The sequence below is a fragment of the Cyanistes caeruleus genome, chromosome 4 (assembly GCF_971803275.1).
Source record: "Cyanistes caeruleus chromosome 4, bCyaCae1.hap1.1, whole genome shotgun sequence".
NCBI classification, from domain to species: Eukaryota; Metazoa; Chordata; class Aves; order Passeriformes; family Paridae; genus Cyanistes; species Cyanistes caeruleus.
The window spans coordinates 49,477,521-49,500,340 of NC_141704.1; the positions used below are offsets into that span (position 1 = coordinate 49,477,521).

The following is a 22,820-nucleotide window of genomic DNA, read 5'->3' on the forward strand; positions in this document are numbered from 1 at the left end:
TCTTTGGGTGGAGGCCATGCAGACCATTCACATCTCAAAGAACACACAGGCAGGGAGGAATCAAACCAGCTGCTTGTGTGACCCATGGAGGAGACTGACAATTTTGTGACGCTGCCTTGAAATATTCCCTTGGGAAGAGTGTACTTTTTGTAACTGAGTGGTTAGGTTCGATACAGTCTAAGAAGTATCCATAGAGTGTCAAAACAGGGAACACTACAGCTAGATATTGCAAATTCACTACAGCACATCTTAGCATGGATCAACACAAACCAACTGCACCACCAGTGGGTGGCTGAGCTGATGCTTATTTCAGATCCTGTGCAGCAGAAAGACAGACACTTTCAGAGAGATGCAATTTTGCATAACAATGTATGCTATACACCATAACTGTGTATGTCATTACTTAAGACTGAGGCTACTGATATTAAAAATGAAACAGTCAACTCTTCACCAGCTTCCTGTAGTAAGGTAAAACAGCTGGAGATAAGCACTAAAAAGTTGCCCTGTTTTTATTTTAAGAAACATATGCTTACAGCTCTGTGGTGAAAAAACCCAAACTGCCTGGAGCAGGACTTAGTGTTATTGCTGCTGCTCCTCTACAGCACACTGTGCTCCAAGGCCCACGCAGAGTGCAGAGCTCCATGCCCAAACACTGCCTACACCCTCTGGGAACAGCTGCTGCCCCACCAGTTCACATCTGCACACATGAGGCAGAATAAACCCCCAGAGATGGACAAAGTTGGGTTAGGAAGAGGAAGCAAGCCCACAGGGCTGAGGTCTGCAAGGTTCCCAGTTTAACCAAACAGCATTTTCAGTCTCCTATATCCTGCACTGTTCCAAAGGCACTATTAAAGTTGTTGATAATCAGTACCCAGGGAGCCTAATTCATACAGCCACATGGAAACAAAAGAATTTCTGCAAAGAGAAGAAATGGACTTTTTAAAGAAATGTTTTATGTAATAAAACAGAGAAGCACAGCAAGTGATATGGCTCGTATTAGAAATGACAGGGAAAGGAAATTAAAAGCAAGGCTGTGCCCTTTTCTCTTGGCCTTTCTATTCAAATCTTTTAAGCGTTTCCTTACATGAGGCTAAAGGTGTTTGCTTTTATTTTTTATCTTTTGTTCTGTGACATCTCTAGAGACTTTTTAGTTGGTGGGACAAGTCATGTGTCTTACCACCTAGAAAAGTTGCTTTATTTTGTACCCTGCCTGAAGAGGGAACTATGAGCCCTGATGGAATTAACCCAAGAATTCTCCAAGAGCTGTCTGATGACATCACAAAACCTCTCTCTCAGTTTTCGAGCGGTCTTGGGAATTAGTGAAGTCCAGACTGACTGGAAGCTGGCAAATACTGCCCCAGTTTTCAAGATGGGCAGGAAGGAGGACCCTGGAAACCTCAAGTCTGTCAATCTCACTTCAGTGCTTGGTAAAGCTATGAAGATTATTCAGGTAAGTATTGAGTAACACCTGAAAGACACCACAGCCACTGGTCACAGCCAGCACAGCTTCAGAGATGTTCTGAAGAGACAGATGTTCTCTTGATCAAACTTGATTTCCTTTTACGGCAAGGTAACCCACCTAGCTGACCAAGGGATGCCAGTTGATGTAATCTTGGATTGTGGTAGATCTTTCAGTACTGTCCCTCAGAGTATCCCTCTTGATAAAATGTCCAGCACACAGCTGGATAAACACATCATGTGATAGGTGAGCAACTGGCCCATTCATTGGGCACATTTATAGTGAAGGGGGTGACATCAGACTGGTGACCTGCCATTAGTGGGGTTCTGCAGGGCTATCTTAGGTCCTGTGCTCTTCAACATCTTCATTAATGACTTGGATGAAGGACTAGAAGTGATACTAAGCAAGTTCACAGGTGATACAAAACTGGGAGAAACTGCTGACTCCCTCCAAAGCTGAGAGGCCCTGCAGGAGACCGTGACAAATTAAGAGAACTGGGCAATCACCGACCTCATGAAATCCATCAAAGAAAGGTATTGGTACTCTGCACCTGTGATGGGGCAACCCTGGATGGACAGGCTAGGGAATGAGAGGCTGGAGGGCAGTGCCATGGAAAGGAACCTGGGGTCCTGGTCAAGGGAAAGTTGAATATGAGTCAGCATATTCATACAACTGCCCTGGCGGCCAGGTGGGCCACCCATGTCCTGGGAGGCATCAGGAACAGCATCGCCAGCCAGGCAAGGGAGGGGACAGCCTCACCTTAAGTATTGTGTGCAGTTTTGGGAGCCACAATAGAAGAGAGATATAAAGCTATTGGAGAGTGCCCAAAGGAGGGCAACAAAGATGGTGAAGGGCCTTGAGGCTGTATGAGGAGGGGCTGAGGTCACTTGATCTGTTCAGCCTGGAGAACAGGAGACTGAGGGGAGAGCTCATTGCCATCTGTAACTTCCTCGTGAGGGGCAAACATTGATTTCTTCTCTGTGGTGACCAGTGACAGGTCCTGAGGGAATGGCCCAAAGTTGTCAGGGAAGTTTAAGTTGGATATTAGAAAAAGGTTCTTCACCCTGAGGGTGGCTGGGCACTGGAACAGACTTCCCAGGGAAGCGGTCACAGCACCAAGCCCTGCCTGAGTTAAAGAAGTGTTTGGACAACACTCTTGGGAACCTGATGTCACTCTTAGGGATGGTCTTATGCAAGGCCAGGAGCTGGACTCAATGATCCTTGTGGGTCCATTCCAACTCAGTATATTCTGTGTTTCTGTATCAAATACATCTCAGAGTTTTCTAACAGCATCTCAAAGCACCTAAGTGATGAAACAAGGATTTGTTCTGCTTGCCAAAAGCAGTAAGCATTGAAGTTTTTTAACAGACTAGCAGACTAGGCATAAATGTCCTTCTGCAATGGCTGACACTTCAGCTTGCCTCCTTGTTGAAAGAAGCATCCCTTGAAGGAGTACAGGTATATCACTGTTCTCACCAATGTCTCCACATTGACTCCACTAGCTTCACATCACAAAGGAGTATTTCTCACCACTTGCCTACAGCACATGCTACCAAACCCAGAGTGTCTCCCTCTACAGTGATTGACAGGCAAGTTTTGTGGGAGAACTACATGGAACTCATAGCCTTCATGCAGAACCAAGATATCTACTTGAAATCCATGTTCTCACAACAAACTCTGCACTAGTTCTTGGTACAAAGGGTTTCCAATAATTAAATTTTAAAAAGAAGCCCTTTCTCTCTATTCACAGGCTGGACATCAGTTAGAGTCAGTCCTACCCAAGTCTCACTGGCTTAGGAATCAATGTATACTCTATGAAGAGCAGTGATCAGCCTATGCACATGACTCCTGTCCAGTTTGTTACCTTGATAACACTGCTTATCTCATGCACTAGTGACATCACTATTTTGCAAGCCTTTAGGGAAAACTCATGATTTTTCAGCCTTTTTCATGATTTTTCATTTCAATGCTTTTTTAAGAGCCGATATTGCAGCAGCTGAACTTAATTTGAGAAAGCATTAGAGAGACATGTATGGAAAAATAAATGGGAATAAGCTAGGGAGCTGGCTTCCTAGTATTTCAGTGCATACTTCCTCAACAAATTAGTTTACAACTTGCAGGCTAAGTTGCATATATGATTCTTTCCCTTAAAACTATGTAATCTTTTTGCCTTGGAGTTTTTAAGACTGTTAGATATTGTTAAACACTCTAACACTCTTAGGCTTTCCTAAATAGACTTATTGTATGAAAAATTATGAGATTTGTAGGCCTCTGATCTGTGAACAAGCAAGAGATTCATAGACCTGTAAAGCAAAATATGAATAATACAATGAAACAAGTAATAATGCTTCTCAAATGTCTACCAGGCTGCTGAACTGACAGACCATCTGTGAGAGTATCCATCACTTAACTGACTTAAGTTAGTCTCCAAAGTGCTTATTGATCAGCCATCAAGTATGCACTGAAAAGAGAGCAAGGTTGTAATTTTGCAGGTACTTAACTGTTACCATGATATTGCTGCATTTCTCCACCATAGTGAACCAGCATTGTTAAATGCATACTAGTACCTTCCTAAAATGAAACGTTGAGTTTATCTCCTATTAATTTAGCAGGTTTATTCTGCTGATACAGTGATATAGAATATATATTTCTGTCAGATGACTGTGTCAGACTACAAGCAGATGAAAAGGATTATGCTACCCTAACTATGTACTCTCACATTTGTAGGTGACAGACTGTTCACTTAGTAGTATAAACATCTCAATTTGTGTGCCAAAGTTTCAGCATCATTCCTAAGAGCTCAGCAAATAGGCTTAAGGCAGAAGATAATATTTATCACAAGGAAGGGCACACTAGAGTACATCCTTAGATAATTATTTTATTTAACGCCACAGTTGTTATCTAGACAAATCCATCAACAAGACAGTAATTAGTGCTGTACTTCTATAGGCTATTAATGAAGAATGTTCCCATAGCAGGGGACTGGCTTTCCTTCTCTACACGAATACTTCTTTTCTAGAAAACTCAAACCAAGGCAAGACTGAAAGTTACAGAGCTAAAAATCTACTGAAATTATTGTGTTAACATGTACTTTATTTTTATAATAAAACTGCATAATTAAGAGCTTTTTCATAGTGTTTGTCAGGAAATAGGAATTTCCTGGAACAGTAACTCATCCCCAGTGCATTTATCCTGTTTGAATTATTTTAGAATTGTCTCCACAAAGCTGTGAGTTCTTAGAAGGTGCAGTTTGCAAGGATTTCATTAAATTGGGTTAGTTAGTGCTCTGCACAAGAAATAAGTAAAATCTTATGCCAATTCTACCACACCAGTGGCCTCTAGCAGTTAAATGGGCCCAGTATAAGCTGTTGTCAGCATCCTGTTCACTCACTTCCAAGTCAAACTCTGATGCAGTTTTAGGTATTGTTACTCATATATTACAATCAATACAGGATTACCAATTCCACCTTCTCAGATCTCTGATGTGCCTCAGTAAACTGCACTTAACTTTTTAAAGGGAATTCAGACTCTGTGTTATTTCAGTAAAGAAAAGAAGAAAATCTGGCAGCAACTACCCTGAGAAATTAAACAGCCAAGATTTTTAAAGAGTAAAATAAATCAATGGAAAATTCAAGTGGCATAGCAGTCTTGTCTTTTTTAACTACCAAGCTGCTTTGGACTGTCCCTACTTTTTCATTTTTCTGAGAGCTTTACATTTGCATTGCTTGCGAAATGTGTGATGCCAGTCGGATTAATTTGGAAAGTCAAGTGGGAGACATGAAGATATACTTTTATGATGTACATCACTTTTCTCCACCACTTGCCCTCAGCCTTGTTACTGGAACAGCTCTGTATTTTTAGCAAACTTCTGACTTTCCTGATGTCTTTAGAGGACACTTTTGAATATGCCCTGACCCCTAAATAAGTCCAGTGAAGACATCTCTCCAATACAAGTCAAAAGTCTGCCTAGCTTCTATTTCCTCTCACTCCCCATCACTCAGATACAAATGCTACATACCAGTACTTTATCTCACAAGGCAAGGTATTTTAGATCAGAGAAACAGAAGAAGAGTTTGACTGGGAAGTTTTCTATGATGCAAAGATGATTTATTGCAAAGTCAATAATCTTGTCTCTTTAAGTCAATGTCTAGGATTTCTAAATCAATCAGTTCACAAAAAAATACAACCAAACATCTTCCAGCTTTCCATCTGACCAACTTTTCTTCCTGTCCAGGAAGAACTCCTATCTGTGACCCCACACAAGTAACAGAGCTCCCCCTTCCCCATCCCCCCTCACTGTAGGTTCTATAACTTATATTCTTTTCTAAAGAGTAAGAGAGGAGTGCAGCTGCTGGGATGCTGCAGACCTGAAAATATTGTCTGGCACAGCCATGGAGAAACCAGGCATAGTTATAAGTACTTGCCAGTCATAATTTACTGAACTTGCAAAGATACAAAATGAAGCTTAGCTATTCAATTGTTTTTAGAATGATGTTTTCAGTCCTAATTTTAAAATCCATGCATAAAATAATGAAAATTGAAAACACAGAGTTTTAAAATTACTTCTTATTTGTCATAAAACATGTAGAAAATCTATGTAATGTAACATTTAAAAAAAAATTTACACAGAAGAGATGGAAAATTAGAAACTAACATTTCCCTTACAAAATTCTGATTATTCCAGCAAAATAATCCTGCTTTGTTCTGAGAACATCTTCTGAAGCTGTGGGTCACCTGCTTCTGTTCTTATTTTTTCAACAATCCTGTACGTGATGTGTAGTTTTGTTTTTTGTTTTTATTTAACTTCCCCCCCCCTATAAATCATGGGGCAAACAAGAAGATGACATCTCCTTTTTGTGACTGAAATATTACTGCCGGAGATTAAAACTGTCAATACTTGTTCTGATAAGTATGATCCTATTCTTTACACAGGAAATATCATAAAGAATTAAAAACCTGTGCGTGAGGTCCCCATCTGTCTAGATACTGTTCTCTCTTTATGTACAAGAACAGACATAATACACAGATATGATGATGACCATTCTAAACATGTAAGCAGTGAAACAGATGCTACTCTGCACCATATTGTCACTTTATTATGTGTGGGCTTTATTTAGCTAAATGTGGACATGTACAGCTGCCCTTTGCAATCAATGAAAAGCTGGACAATAAAGTTAACAGTACAGATCACTTAATCTGAAGCAGATTCTTGCATCTGATTAAAGTGGTCTCATCTGCACATATTAGATTTCCAGGGACTTTAACTGGAACCCCGATAGCATGCTAAGATATTTGTATAAACACTGCAGATGTCTGAAAATCATGTGAAGTAAATTCCATCCCAAGAAACCATCTTGCAGCAGGCAGCCTGACTCAAATTGTGGACAAATTCAGAATTATTATAACATAAAAAATATTCCCATTTAAGAAATAAATCTTGAATTCTGAGAAAGGAATTAGCATGCGCTGGAAGCCACAGTATGGAAGTTAATATCTGATTAAATGTAATTGTTATCAGTGTGAAGACATAGCACTAGTGTAAAGAAAAAGATTGAAAATATCCAAGTCTACTGCAGATTTTCACTGGTGCTTCAGAAACTGAGCACATGCTTCACTGTTTCCCTGTCCTGGGAGCACAGGCACTAATCCCAAGCCTCGCCAGACACTGGAGTTATGCAACTGTTTAATTGAAACAAGACTCTATCTTCAGGGCTTATTCAGCACTCAAGTCCCACTTGTGCCACGGCTCCTGCAGTCACTGAGCCCCTGCAGCTGCGTGAATTGTCTGTGGCTATCACTACTTTGCAGAAGCTGATCCCAGAACACTTCACTGACTACGGGATTCAGCTAAGAAGGCTTTGCAGTATCACACCCTACAAAATTGTGGTGTCATGATTCAATCCCGAATGAAAAGAAAAAGGGGGGTGGTAGTTTAAGGAAGGCTTTGGCAATCTGTGTCCATAACAATTCAAAAGAACTCAGTGCAGAAAGACAAGTCTAATTTTCTTTGGATCTCCTTTTTGCCACCTCAGTTGTTCTTGAGTTCAGATGTTCTTCAACCCATCCACTGATGGCTGCACAATTTTCCCTAGGTCAAAAGAAAAATCATCAAGATGCACAAAAGTAATGTTTGAGCTCTGCCTGTGGAGACGTGATCACTGATAGGTTCCTAAACTTCACAAATGTTTCTTGATATCAATATTGTAAGGTTTTTTTATGGTCCTCCAAATCTTGACGATGGGGAACAGAGCTGTCCAGAGACTGTTACGCAGGGTACTGGAGCATGTATGTTTCAGTTCTTCCAGACAAAAAAAGAGAATTTAAATGTGCAACTTCCTCAATGATCAGGAATCAACCGGCTTTTAGAAGAGATGCATATCACCAACTCTTCTTGATTCTACAGCTGTGTTTTTAAAAAAGGGTAATTATTGCTTCTTTTCTTTTTCACAACATACCCCCTTCAAAAAATAGCTGGGGAAACAGTTATCAGGTAGACAAGACATTGTTTTGCAGTAACAAGTTGTGTAAATGGGTTTCAAACAAGAAAATAGTTTCAGACCTAAGTTCTCTCAGATTTGCCTACAGATTAGCAGAAGCATGCCAGAATGTTCACAGTGTTTTTTTGTCTTGATCTCTCTAAATGGTATGGAAAGTCTACAAAATCCTCTGGTTTTCTTTTCATTATTTACTTATCCTAGTCAGGGATGGGAAAGGGCACATAAGTAACATTTAGACAGCACTGGATTGGCAAACACCTATGATTTTCTACTGGCTGCAGTTCACAAGTCAAACTAAGCAGATGGCAGCATGGACAAAAACAACGCAGAAAAAGAAGTTTTCTCTGGTACACTCTGAGTACAAATGTCTCATTAATAAACAACAAAGCTTATAATAAATTGGCTTACCAGAATCTGGGGGGAAAATACGGGTTTAAAGTAAAGAGTAATCCTGAAAGCATTAGCATATGTATTTTAAATAAGTGAGTAGTCTTTTCAAAATTATAGTTTAGCCTTCTGTAAAAGACAAAAATAAGTAACTCCATTGGGGGTAACTTAGTTGATGAGAGACCACTTAAAGCTTACAGAAGTAGTCTGATATGGAATTTGTATAAGATAAGCTAAATAAGTAACTGTACTTACTGTGTAAAGCTCGTTAAGTACCTTCATTAAGTCTTCATGAAGCTGAAATGAAATCTCTTTACTCTGTAATTAAAAAAAACTCATTAGAAAAGGGCATATAAAAACTGCACCATACATTTCTTTCTTGATATTTATACTCATTGTTCATCCTGGACAGTGAATACAATCTTGCTCACAAAACCCATTCTGAATTACAGTGCACTAAAAAGAGCAATTCAGGGATGCAGAGACAGACAGATAACATCTGGACAGAAGACTTATAAAAAGAAACCCAGAAGTAATTGAAGATATTTTTCCCATAAAGCATTAGGAAATTAGATGCCAACAGAAAGGGTAAAGTTCAAGATTAATGTTTTTAATAGAACAAACTGTGTACTGTTTGATAATTGCTGTGATATATACAAAAACTAAACCATGCAGACTGTGATATTCTAGAGGGACGTCCTGCCCAATTTTACATCTAGGAGAGTCTTTGTTTCTCAGCACATGCAACTATCTAAATATTTATGCAAGAAATAATTGTGGCTCCTCTCTGAAACAGATACCCAACTGCATAATATTCCACAGAGTGGGCTTCTGAACCAGCTTTGTTTAGTTTTTCTGGACTGTGACTTTACTTTCATTCTGACCAAAAAAAGAGAAATGCTTAGCAGTAGTTATTATCCAAGCAAATATGTCAAAACAAGAGTATTTAATTGGATTCTCATTGAAATATACTCCTTTGTTAGTTTTCCACAGCAGTTCAATCTGATGAAAATGGTGGCAACTGTGCAAGAGTTGAAGGCATTTGTATCACAGCCTTTGGAAAACAGCTACAGAATAGAGCTACAGGACTTGGCAAACAGCCTGGCAACACTTCTTCTGTGATGTTCAGCATTCTAACATCCATGCTGGAAATGTGAGATTTTTTTTCTGTGAATAAATAGATAATTAGTCTGGCTTCTAAAAATTCCAACCACATGATAGATAATGGCCTTAGCTATGAGGAATACTTTGTATTTGTATGGAAGCCAAAGGAAAATCCCCAGGGACAACTCATCTCCAAAGCTGCTAATGCATACTTGGTCATCACTAAAACACCTGAAGGAATAATGGTTTCAGAATGAGAATTTGCAGCACTGCATCCATGTATGAGGAAAAACCATACCACACATCCCACCCACTGTGTCTCCCAGAAGGATGAAACAGATATATACAGCAGCTCAAACAGAAAATTTTGTGTGTTTTTTCTCCTGCTCCTACCATCCTACCCCAACTCTGGGAAGTATTTTAAAGCACCTGTTGTATCACTTATCAGTATTCAATCCTTATATGCAAGATGGTTTGACACTGACAAGATAGGAATATAATTAAAAATAAAAACTTCAGTGAAATTCTCGTATTCCCAAGGGCATTAGCTGTAGTAGCTAAGGCACAGTAAGACAGCTGCTCTGAAGCTGAGGTACACAGGATTACTATGCAACTTTCCTTATTGCTTATACTTTTCAAAGATTGGTATTTTTATGAGGCATGCATTAGTTCTGAAGTATCTAGAACACAAGGTTTATTACTTCCATTTCTTTGCAAATATCAGATTATTTTCATCTAATAAGAAGGACAAAATTTCTTATATGTAACAGCACAAAGAGTGCTTCTGAAGAATTGGGAAAGAACTGCAGATTTGCAAAGCTGCTGCAGGGAAGTGCCATAAAATCTTTAGCAAAAATTCAGAGTTGCTTTTCATTGCTTTACATTGGCACCCTGCCTTTAAAAGTCAGCACTGCAGCTCTAACAGAGCTTACACACATCCTCAAAGCTCCAAGCAGAGGCCACCTGTTTATTCTCGGACAGCTGCTTCTATAGTGCTGAATATGAGTGGTTTTTAAAATTATTTTAGCTGAAAGAAGGGCAAAACATACAAATAAGATGTTTGACATTAAGATGAGAGCATACCCATGTGGGAGGAAACTCTAGAAGAACTCCAGCTTCAAGCAATTTATCCCTTTTAACTTTTTCTCACAGCCATCTTGAGGCTGATGAGAAGTCATGTCCTAAATGCAGCAACAGCAATTCTAAGGCAGGATGCCTTAGCCTGGTAGAGCAAAGTTTGTTTGAGAAGGTGGGACAGAAAACCTCAAATCAAATTCCTCTTTACCCCTTGAGATTTTACTGTAAACAAAGTGCACAGCAGTTCATTGAAGAATGCAGCCTTCTTTTCTCTTCTTAATGCAGCCCCACCTTAATGCAAATACCCACCAGATGAGCTGAGGATTTGATGAATGATCACTACTTTAGTAGGACCCATTTCCTCCCTTTGCTCCTTTTAAGCTCTGTCCAGCACTGTAAGACAAGCAGTCCAGCCCTCAGGATTTACTGCTTAGCATGTATACATGATCTTTTCCAGGGCAACACAGTGATCAATGGTAAATTTGAAAGTGAATGTAAGAGATCACAACAGAGAAAGATGCTTTTGTAAAAGGACAATAAGCTTTAAAATACAAAGCAAAAGGAGAAGGAGGGAGGTGATCAGCAAAAAGAGTGGAAATTGGGAAATGACAACCAAGCAATGCCACACAATCACAAAGAAATCATCCTTCCACCATTTCATCTGTGGACTCTAACTCACAGAGGTTAAACTTAGCAGTGTAAGAGGGATTTATTTTTCAAGAACCATTGCATTTTTCATTACCATTTAAGATTAAGAAATACTGACTTGAGTGGCAAGTGATATGGCTTTTACTGTGTAATATATGGCATCTTAGAGCACCAGTTAAGAAGTGAATTTATTTTCAGTGGTTAATTGCTTTCCTATTTCTTGTTTATGCTACCCATTCCCTGCAGTAGGGTTCAGCGTGTGTGAATGGTGTGCTCCTCTAGGAGCTTGCCCTCAGGGTACCCAAACAATAGAATATAAGATGCAGCACACATTTTCCTGGAGCTGAGTTGATAACTCTAATCAGGGTACTAGAACCAGACAAACAATCACTGAAGGTGCTTATTTATTCACTGTGTCCCTGAGAAATGCACTAGTACCTATTAACCAAAAGAAAGAAGAATATAATAAAAATGTTAAGGCACATGCAAATTCCTGCTAAAAATATTATATATGTTACTAATCTGGTTCAAGGAATTAAGAGACAGAGGTCTAATTTTTTCACCTGATATCAGCAGAGATCATACCCATGCTACAGACAAGCAAATTACCTAAGTGTACCTAAACTCTCCTTTCAACACACCAGTGGTCCTACTGATGTTAGCAAAATTTGCATTTCTGGATTAAAGTCTGAGCAACTTAAAATTTTACACCACATTAATACATTTTCATTGAAGTCTGTTAAAAAATTTCCATCTATTTCTGTTAAAGCATCCTTTGGCACTCCAGCTTTACTCTTGTTTATTTCAACTGAAATTTAAGGGTCAGTCCAGTTCTTCTTGGAACTCTTTAGTGGCTGTATTTAGCACACACAACAACTCAGTTACATACTTTAAGGAAAATATTCTGTGCCTATTGCTTTTAAATGAGTCTGCTGCTAGTCCCTGTGGGAAGTGAAGTGTAAACCCTTCTTTTATGGAGGTTTCATGAGCTGTGTGACACCAACATGGCCAACTCAGCAAAATTTTGTCCCAGACATTGCCATTCTATAGCAACAAACAGCTTTGTTATCCTTTTAAACATTTAAATGTTTAAGAAAATGATGCAAAAAATCTATGTGCCACAATCTGTATAACACCAAACAGATTCAGTAGGTAGTCATGTTCTTTGTTAATAGCCAGATTAAGGAACTAAAATATTTATTATACTTGGTTTCTCCAGCATCTTTTACTGTAAACATTAGATGATATGTTCATCTTGGCTTATGTAGATTTCTGTCCAAAGAAAATACATGTTTATAAAATATAAATATACAAATCTGCTTAAGGATTTGGTGGGTATGTGTTTATACAGTTGATTATTACTGCTGGGGTAACCAAAGTCACTGCATGAAATATTCTGCACAATATTTTTCCCTTCTGCTTGACATTTATCCTTATTACTTTATTCTTTAATTGTCCTCATGAGATCAACTACCCCATCTGCCTGAAGAAACGTGCAAGCATGTAAGGTTTGAACTCTGCTGCTTTATTTTTGTAATTTTATGTGCATCATGCAGGCCAGGCATCAACAGCAATCTTACTGCTTTTATATTCCAGCAACTAAAGAGAAGAGATTAGGTGCTTATCTGAAAGTATGAGGCCTGACATAATGTCTTCCAATAAATGCTACAAAATCTCTGCATTACATCAATCTTTGTCCTGCATTTAGTACATTTGAACAGATGCCAGTTCCTGACCCCTTGAAAAAAAAGAATGACAAATAGCTCTTGGGAGAACAAAATTAATTGATATTGACATGTTAAGGAGGCCAGAGTAGACAGCAAAGCCATGTACAATCAGGTATCTGAATACAACATATCCTGTCCCATCAGACCATGTAAGGTAGAGCCAACAGGGACCATTTCCCTAAAACAATCCAAATGTCCAGACAGGTGTATAAATACACAAAAGGAAGAAACCAGAATGATGAAGAACAGAAAGCGGGGACAAGGACAAGGTACAAAAACAAGGAACACAGACACCCTCACCACTATATTTTACCAGATCATCACTGGCTATTGCACACACCTTTTACAGAACACGTAGAAAAAGGGGTTGCTGCAAATTTTGGCTTGTGCTATATCTCACATAGGAGGGGCAACAAAACAATACTCCAGTGGTAAGCATGGCTGGGAAATGGGGAAATTATTTGATCTTTTCTTTACTATAATGCAAGCTGGAGTCTGTCTTAAGGTACAAATTCAAGCCACCCTCCTCTAGAAAATGTTGGACTCACTTAATGGAAAAGTTTTATTTGAGAACCAACATGCCCACCAGCAAGATGGAAAAAGTCAGTAACTTCTACCATTGAGAAGCAGAATGGCAAGTCCCATTCTCCTGGAAGGAGAAAGGGAGAGAAAAAAAGAGGGAGTAGAAAGAGTCAAGAAGTTCAGAGTGATTATGAGTTTTCTGTTGTCTCGCCTTATCTCGCTTGTGGGCAATGGGGCAATGGCTCAGACACTTTCCCCTTCTGCAGCAGGAAGACTGTGGTTTCAGAGCAGCACAATGAAGATCTGTTCTGATCACAGACTTCGTGTATGTACTTACTCTCCAGACTTGGAAATGGAGTAAAGCACCTTGCTGCTTCAAGACTGATGGGGAACTAAAACAAGGTAAAAGTAGTGACGTGTAACACCGTTAGATTAATAAGCTGTAAGATATATAACTGAAAGATTTAATCATTGAATATAGAGAAACTTGACTAACTGGTATTTGTAAATTATAGAATTGTAGACATTACATGCTCTTGTATACAATACTGTGAGAGCAAACAGAATACAGGTATTTCCTGCTCTTGACAGGACACACTTGTTAGTCTATTTTTAAAATATTCGTATTACTGCTTTTCTTGTTATTTATATTTATTACTTAGAGAGACAGTACATATTTCACAGAACAGTATGATCAGATTCCAGAGTGGAAGTATCTGCAGGAGATGGTTTGTCTCTACTTTAATTCAAAATCTGTGAACAGTGAACAAATTCCATATGCTTTCATAGGGATATGACACCTATTGAGACTGATTATACTCTTCTCTGACACTATTTTATTCTAAGTACATTTTTTTCCAAAAGTGATCTGCAGAATCACAGAAATTGACAGAAATTGCATGAATATGCTATTTGATGTTTAAAAATCTCCAACAAAATCAATGCCACTTTCTTCAGGGAGATTAAAATTTTCATGGAGGACACTGTTGGCTGTCACTTTTCTCACTCTAAGCACACCTTCTCTTTGCCCCTGTGACCTCTTTCTTGCAAAGAGAACTGTAGCACAGGACATGTGTTTTGCATGTGATCTTTTTGTTGCCTGGTAAACATCCATTATGCAGTTCTGTGAGTACCTTAAGATAGACTGCTCATTCACATCTGACACAAATTATTACAGGATCATGGAAGAGCATCATCAGGTCTGCACCTAGAAACTAACAGCAAATAAATCACCAGTATTCTGCAGCAAGCACCACAGCAAGAACTGTGCATGCTGGAGCTCAGTGGAAATACCAACCTTCTGCAACAAGTACTGAGCCTGACAAAATGTCTTAAACATGTGTGCTCAGAATTGATACTGGTGAACAAGCACTGCCACATTCAGTCCATGTGCCCATGAAGCTGACTTATACCACGCTGAGGTGCTGCATGTCTTTCTGCCACCCTTCCCCAAACATAATGGGACTGGCTTAGATCCCTGCACACACCCTCTACCTAGCTCCCTCAGCCCAGGCTCCACCTCAGCTAACAGCTGATTGACATGACACTCTCAAGCTGAGTGTCAGCTGGCAAACCCTGATGAGAGGTAGAAAAGGGCAGCTGAGAATCTGGGCTCTACTAGTATGAGCTTCAGGTTATGCATGGCAGGACCACCTCAATCTCCATGCTCTTCTACCTTTAGAAAATCCAGGTAAGGAATAAAACAGAGAGAGCAGCTGCTTGATCTTCTTCAAGAAGCTATGCTAGAAAGAGAAAATTTGAAATGTTGCACCTGCATGGGTACAACACGGAGGACAGAGACAAGTTTATCAGGGAGATGGGACAATATGCCTCCTGTTAACATACTGAAAATACCCATGTATTTTCCTCCTTTTGAGAGAGAAGCTGCAGCATTCATAAATTATGAGTGAATAGAAAAGGACACACTTCTCCATGGAAAACTTTAACAATATACCATTGTACAGTCCACTTGGACAGAAGGGAAAGCAAAGTTTCTAGTACCAAAGAACTGAACTATGCTGAAAGCAAACAGACTTGTCTAATAATGTACACCTGTTAAGAAAATATTTTAAAGATAAGACATTAACAACTGGAAAACTACTCCAGATTCAATTTAAAAAAAAGAATTCTACTAGTTTGCCACTCAGATATCTGCACATAGGCAGTACTGCAGCCTGTTCAAATCACTTTTCTCATGACTGGATCAACTTCTGTAACTATCTTCCATATAAATACATTGAGTGGTTAGCAAATTACAGTTTTACATATCAGACATGTTATATGAACAATCCATTACTGACTGAGAAACTATAAACTTCAACTCTGCCCCTGCTGCAGATTTTAATGCATACCTGGAAGTTTGATTTACATTTTTACTTTTATTTCCTCTAAGTACAACCTATGTGCTAAGTTCCTCTAAGTACAAGCTATGTGCTCCTTAAATTATTCCTCTCCCCACCCCAGTGCTATCTAGAATTATGGTCAGGTATATGTGAAACCATATAACCTATTTTGAAAACATTAACTTGCATACTGTTGCTATCATTTCATCACACAATTTACATCTTTTAACCTTTACTCTTCTTGAACTCTTCTGTGTGCCAATTGTCTACCAGCATCTCACTGTGACTAACAAATACGCATTTACAATCTTTTTTTCTTTTGGAACATTTTAACAACAATGACTGCAAACACATTATGTAGATCTTGAGCTAAGGTTGCCTAGAGTGCTTGCCTAGCACATGAGGGATTTACACATTGCATGTGCTATGAAAATACATCAGCAGTCATGGACAAGGACAAACATGTCCAGAGACAACACTTAAAGGATCTAATAGCAATACTTGTGTTTTCAAAAGTGTATGTTCATATTTAACATTAGAAAGAAAGAAAGAAAAGGAAACACTTTTAGGAGAACTGCAGCATATGCTACCAGCTTTATGTTAAGGGACTACAAAACAAACTCTTGCTCTGTCTTCAATCTGTTTCATTCACAATGAAATTCTTTTTTTACAAATAATTCATTAATACAGCATTACTATTTTGGGAGTCCTAAGCAAAAACTGTTTCCTTTCTGCATGGGTAGACATACATGGTGCTTTTTAGAGGACAGGCTTTTCCCCTGCTTTTTGGATATTTGTGATTCAGCTCTTAAGGTCACCAGCATATACAGCAGGATCCCAGGCATTTCAGCACTAAGTATTTGCTTCAAGAGAACAGTCATGAAGAATTTATATGGATGCTAAAACAGATTTTATGCTGTGTGTGCTGAATCTTCTCCTCACATGTTATCTATTAGGACACTTTTGCCTCCCTCATGCATTTTATAAGCCTGGATGGGGGACTGCAGGAGAGGCATTACCTTCTTGAACATTCTAGTGGAGTCTTCACTTATCTGCATGAATCGCATGATCACATTGTTCAGGTAGATATCACTCAATGTTGCATGGTCTTTGCTTTCTCTTCTCACTTGGTTCAGGAGTAAGTACCAGCAATTCACTGGTGACAAGAGGTTCTGGTCTTTCCTGAGGATGGAGATACACACATGTATAATGTAAAGAAATGAAAAGGTTATGTTATTAACTGAAACATCTCACTGACATTTACAGTCATAACTTGTTACATAAAAATAGCTACTTCTGCACAGTCTATCCATTCTTGGAATAACTCAGGTTAGGCAGAGACTTTTAAGACACATTCAAGTGTCATGAAGCATGGATACTCTGCAAGCCACCTGAAAGTATAAAAATATCTTGCTACAAAGCTTAGAGAAGGAGTACATGTAAATGTTTAAAATCAATAAAGGTCACTCCTGGAAGAGTAACAGTAATTGATTTTTGATGTTAGAAATAAACAAGCACTGGAAGCACAACCCAAATCCTTCATAAGCAAAACTGCAGATGTAGCTATTTCACTGCATTGGATTTGTGTAAGTGATGAAGTAGAAGAAAATGTCTCAAGCATCCACATTCTGTAAGCAATGCTCATAAATTCACAGCTTTCATAAAACACTACTACTGAAAGTCCTAGATGTGTCAATTACAAGACAAAGAGCAGCACTGGACTTTTTCCAGTGATCCAATTCTGAATTCACAGGACAGACTGTTTGCAATGTAATGAGGTCCACTCCTAGCTTTAATGTAGCAAAAAGTGAAATCAAAGATGACTTCTCATTTCTTTTACACAAGGCAAAATAAAAATACATACAGTTCAGCAACTATTTCACAGACATCATAAACTTATTTATAAAATTTGTCTTATGATTTTATTGACATTTTAGTATAAAGTTTGCCTTTCAACTAACTGCTCTAGAAACTTACTGCTCTTTTTTTTTTTTCTTCTTTTACAGGAATTCTCCTTTAGTTGAAAGCATAAAACACATTAAGATAAAATAGGCAGAAGTGGTGATGAATTGAGGGAGAAACTCCTCCACCTCTTGGCAAACTCTTCTAATAATTAGCTATTCTCATTGTTAGAAATATGGCCTTTAATTCCCATCTAATTGCCTACTTTCGGCTCTCACCCTCAGAATCAAAGCAACAAGGAATGATTAACAGACTAAAGTATTTTCTTAATCATCAGAGCTTTGCTTTGCTATGAATCAGGAGTTAAGAAAACTTCCTCCATTTGTTTCAGATAGACATCTTAGCAGTGTTACTTCACAACAAGGGGTTTTATCAGCCACGTCAGACAGTGAGCACTCCTGAAGGGCCATGCTGGTATTACTTGGTCCTCACTGCTCTTGTGTGTTTCAAAGCCAATTCCACAGACCTTCCTGAGTTTATTGGGAGCAATGGTGGGAACAGCTCAGGGGACCTACAACTAAAGCCACTTTTGCTGTAATCTCTTACAAGAAGAAAGCCAAAGGCAGAACTCAAGTCATAACCCTCATGCACAGCTGCTAGTCTGGATTTAACGTGTTCAAGAACAAGGAAAGATGCTTGTACACATAGGGAAAAAATATTTTGCCACAAGCGGAATAAAAGCCAGGGCTCTCTGAAATGGTGATACATGCACAAGTTGGTTAGTTCAGAGAACCGCTGAGTCACTAAAATGAATTTTAAGAAATATATATTAATGCTCTTTGAACTGTGCAAGCAGTATTTGATTAACCTTTCCTTTGCAGATGAATTTGGAGAAGACTTTTGTCCTGAAACAAAAGTTCTATCTGTGTCTCTCTAGCACAGCACTGGGAAAATTATTTTTTAGTTTTACAAACACAAAATAGTGTTCTAAATCCCTAAGCATAACAGGGCCAGACACATGCATTCATTAATCAGCTCAAGTCAGGAAAATAACCACATGAGACTATGTCAGCAAGTGATGCACATGAAGGATTTCAGAAAACATACGTACATGTCATGCCAGATACTACCTGACCACCTGTTTTGCACAAAAGATGCCATGCCATTAAAGGGATACATTAAACTGCAAATAACATAATGTTCACATCATCTTTATCCCCAGGAATCAGAGGGCTGAAGACATAGCAAAGTTCACATGCAACAACAAATCAAAATAGTTTTATTTCTTGATGTCTTTTTTAGCCAAAATTGTCCTTCTTGTTGTTGTTGACTGACCTTCATGCATATACTTCAAAATCCGATCAACTCCACTAGAAATGAGTACGCAGATTTTCAAGCTTTTGGGGCTCTGAATCTCTTCTAGATACTAGCTGTATTTTGGGTGGTTTAAAATCCATATGGTAGGTTAGGGATATTTGCACAACTTACCTTTTAAGAAACTGAAACTACTTGTCAGAAGCTGACATGAGTAACTGCATAGAGCCACATCAACACCAGTATTTAGGCACTCATCTATCTTCAACTGCAATGAGAACAGCTACGCTACTAAGCAGGGGTGGAAATTTTAAATAGGCCTCTGAACCAGCAACAGGTACAACATAGGGGCGATGGGCAAGCAGGTTTCTCTTACTTGTACTGCTGATGATCCTTTGTACTTCTTGTTTTTGCCATGAACCTCTCTGCCAGTTTTTCCAGGTTTCGGGAATACTCCATCTCTATTTCCGACTTCTTGCGGAAGAAATCCTGCAGATCCTGAAGAAGCTGCACTCTCATTTCAGTCTGCTGCTCCAGGCATTTCTGTTGCTCAACGAGTTGAGCTCGGATCTCTAATGAGAGAAACACATATGCACTCAGGTCAGTGAAAGCAAATTAATTGAGTATTACCAACCAAAATTACAAACACTCCAGTGTACTTCAGCCTCACAGCTACGCCAGCTGGAGCTGGATTTCACGTCCTGTGGCAGTCACAGCAGTGGCAGCTATCATTTCTCCCACTTTTGCCACCACGCACTTAATGCCCAGCATCCTCCCACCTGCTGTCTGTCTCACAAACAGCTGTGGCAGGGGCTCAGGTGAGCCTCCACCTTCCTCTCCCATCCTCCTCCTGGCCTCTGGCACTAGCACAACATTCAGTTGTGAGAGAAGCTCCTTTTGATCTTGCAGAAGGTGGTGCTGCCCTGAAGAATGGCTGGATAAACAAGCACCCTTTGGGCCAGGATCAGCCTGCTGACTGCCAGGTGTTCTATCATCAGGTACACCACAGAAACAGCCTGTGATAAACCCTGGAGGCATTATCCATTGTAACTGTGCACAGGTGAGCTTCCATATCTGCCCTGTCTCTGCCAGGGAGGGAACTGGTGTACTATACATGCATTTAACAATGTTTACAGCAAATATAGAGGAAAACATGCAGCTATATTTAGAGACAACTATTCAAAATTTGCACAGGGTTCCAGAGACTATAGTCTATTTTTTAGTGTTAAAAAAAAAGATCAGTTGAGAAGAATCTCAGTTTAATAGAGAATGTATGCTCACAGTTCTCTTTTAAAGCAATAGGGAAAAGCCTCCAGATTTTCTACCACTTTTTGCCATATGCAAAATTACTGTGTAATAGGGTTTTTATTTTAGAGATTTCTGGGGTTTTTTTTCAATTTTTAATTTTTTGTTGGTAGTTTTTTAGCACTTTATTTCCCGAGTACTAACCAGTTAAACACATTCTGAGAATATTTAGTCTAAAAAGATCCCTCTAGTTCTTTAGAGTTCATTACACTTTTGTCAGCTACCGAGGCAAAATGTACTCTAACACTGTGGAGAAAAATGAGGAGTAAACGGTTTCTGACAATAATATATGTGTATAATATATACAAAAGTGTATATTTTTTACAGAGTTTAATGCTGTAGCAACGATTTATCAATAGCAAAACACCCAGAAGTGATGTCCATGTAAATGCAAAACTGTTGTGAAATTTTACTTGATTCTTAATGACGTAACCATGCTGTGGGCAAAAAGATCCTGGAAATCCTCATGGCCCACAGCATTGTTTGAAATAGAAGAGCATTCTAAAAGTCATGCTAACATCACATGGAACTGCAGACCACTGAGTAGTAATAACACCGCAAAAAATTATCTGATGCAACTAAGATCTAGTGCATCCTTACTGATCTTAGAGCAGGCATGAAGGCAGAGATCCACTTTGCTGCGGAAATAAGGTAGTACAAGCACAGAAAACTGTTAAATCAACATGTTTGCTGGAGGAGGGAGACACTGCAGTATTTTCTTCCAGATCTCCTTTGAGCTACCAGCTGCTGTGTTAATCATTAATGAGACCATCCATTTTTATAGTCTGGGAGGTGAACCAAAAAATTCACGGTTTGGTTTTCACTTCATTTCAAATCAGTTTGTTGGAAAAGAAACCGTGCCTCCAGCAAGGATGAGCCACTGTAATACAACACTGTATCAATGACATTCATGTACACAGAGGAGAAAATCACATCGGAGCCGGAAGGTTAACAACAGAAACAGACACTCAAGACCACTTTTTTGGGTGTCTACTACTGTTAATATTGCAATCATGGAAAATTCCTATGTGTGGGAAAACAGTTGTACAGATTCACTGGTCAGCAATTTTGTCCATAAGCTGGAGTTTTCACCAAATCCAGATCCATGTACATGGTCCCTATACTTTGGCCATCTCCCTTTCCTACTCAAGATTTTTTAGCAGTTACTTGGAAAGCAGTGATTTGTACAGAGCAACTATGTTCTGATTATTTTGTAGGTCAGTGTATCTTGCTGCTATAATTCTTCTTTTCTAGGCAGGCTTTTACCATAGCAACAGGAATGAGAAAGATTTTAGGAACAGGAATATATGAATAGAAATACAAGAAACAATGAACAGGGGACAACAGATAAAATATGAGAAACTGCCTTGGCTTTCTGATGATGTCTGGGTTTCCAATGGACAACAGTGGCTTCCTTCAAAGTTGTATTTTAGGAAACAAAATTGAAGCATGATCTGTGAAAGCTGATGGAGATGTACAAACTCTGAGTAAGGCTGGTAAAATTAGGGGCTCAAAGGGTTGCGGCTTTATGAAGGAAGATTTGTAATTTCTGGTTATTTGAAAATTTGTTATTTATGGTTATTCAGCAAAGAGAAAGAACATGTTGACTCCAAAAGGCTTTTGTGGCCTCCTGCTGGAGGAGAAAAAGGCGAGTTGTACATCCCACTCATACTAGCTGACCACAGTCAGTCCAGAAGTGTCTTCAATAGCAGTTCCCCTTCCAACCTTTCATGTCATTCTACTCCTCCATTTTTTAATTCCTCTTTTACTAATAACATGTGTAATGCCATACTGGCAGGCTGAGGAGATGGCAAAGAATAAGAAATCAGATCAGAAAATGTTGTGATTTCCATTTTCTGGTAAGAGCAGTGGATTTTCAAAAAAAAACCCAAACAACAATAAACCCCCAGAACAAGTACTGGCAAAACAGACAGGCAGCCTGAGTGGTTGTGTATGACAAAATCACAACTGTCCAGGTACTATTAACTATAATAGACTACCCATTACCTACTGCTACAGAAAAATGCACCAAGGCAATGCTATTTTCTTTAACCAGTTCACATGTGTGATTTCCCTAGGGCTAGAAAGAGTGGTATGGAAAATTGCTTCACTGTATTCAAAGAAACAGAATGGGTATTGTCCAAACTCCATAGATACACAGAGACAGGTGCAGCAAGTAAGAGAAGGGTGCCTGTCTTTACTCTTGTTTTGCTGGCACATTTAAATTCTGAGTCAAATTGGTACCAGTTGTAATGGACAATGACATTGTCCTATTCTGTTGTGCTGAGTGGCTGATCTCAAATTGCCAGGCTATTTTGTGCCAGGAAAAGACCCATTTAAACACTGGATGAGTTAACACCTTCTCCTTCTTTCTCTTGGCAGCTTTGACTCATGCTCATTGGTTTTCTGGCCAGGGGCTGGCTCAAAAGGAATCCCATCCATTTATATTGCAGCTTGAACAGACTGAGATCACATCAACTGGAAAAAAAAAATTAAATCCACCCTATGCTTTGTCCAAGATTTACACACACGATTA

General features: G+C 39.0%; 1 protein-coding gene across 10 annotated transcripts in view; it reads right to left on the reverse strand.

Annotated features, from left to right (window-relative positions):
• Window positions 1–22,820, reverse strand: part of SRGAP1 (SLIT-ROBO Rho GTPase activating protein 1) — a 139,013-nt gene that overhangs the window by 52,657 nt on the left and 63,536 nt on the right. For 7 of the 10 annotated variants that reach the window (XM_086884567.1, XM_086884566.1, XM_086884568.1 and 4 more), the window contains 3 exons: window positions 19,356–19,551; window positions 16,783–16,945; window positions 8,599–8,661 (listed from right to left, as the gene is read on the reverse strand). In XM_086884567.1, the coding sequence (XP_086740693.1) occupies window positions 8,599–8,661; window positions 16,783–16,945; window positions 19,356–19,551 (422 nt within the window). Of the gene's footprint in view, window positions 1–8,598; window positions 8,662–16,782; window positions 16,946–19,355; window positions 19,552–19,649; window positions 19,677–19,758; window positions 20,017–22,820 lie in introns of those variants that run through there. The other 3 variants (XM_023931511.2, XM_086884564.1, XM_086884570.1) reach the window with 3 other exon arrangements.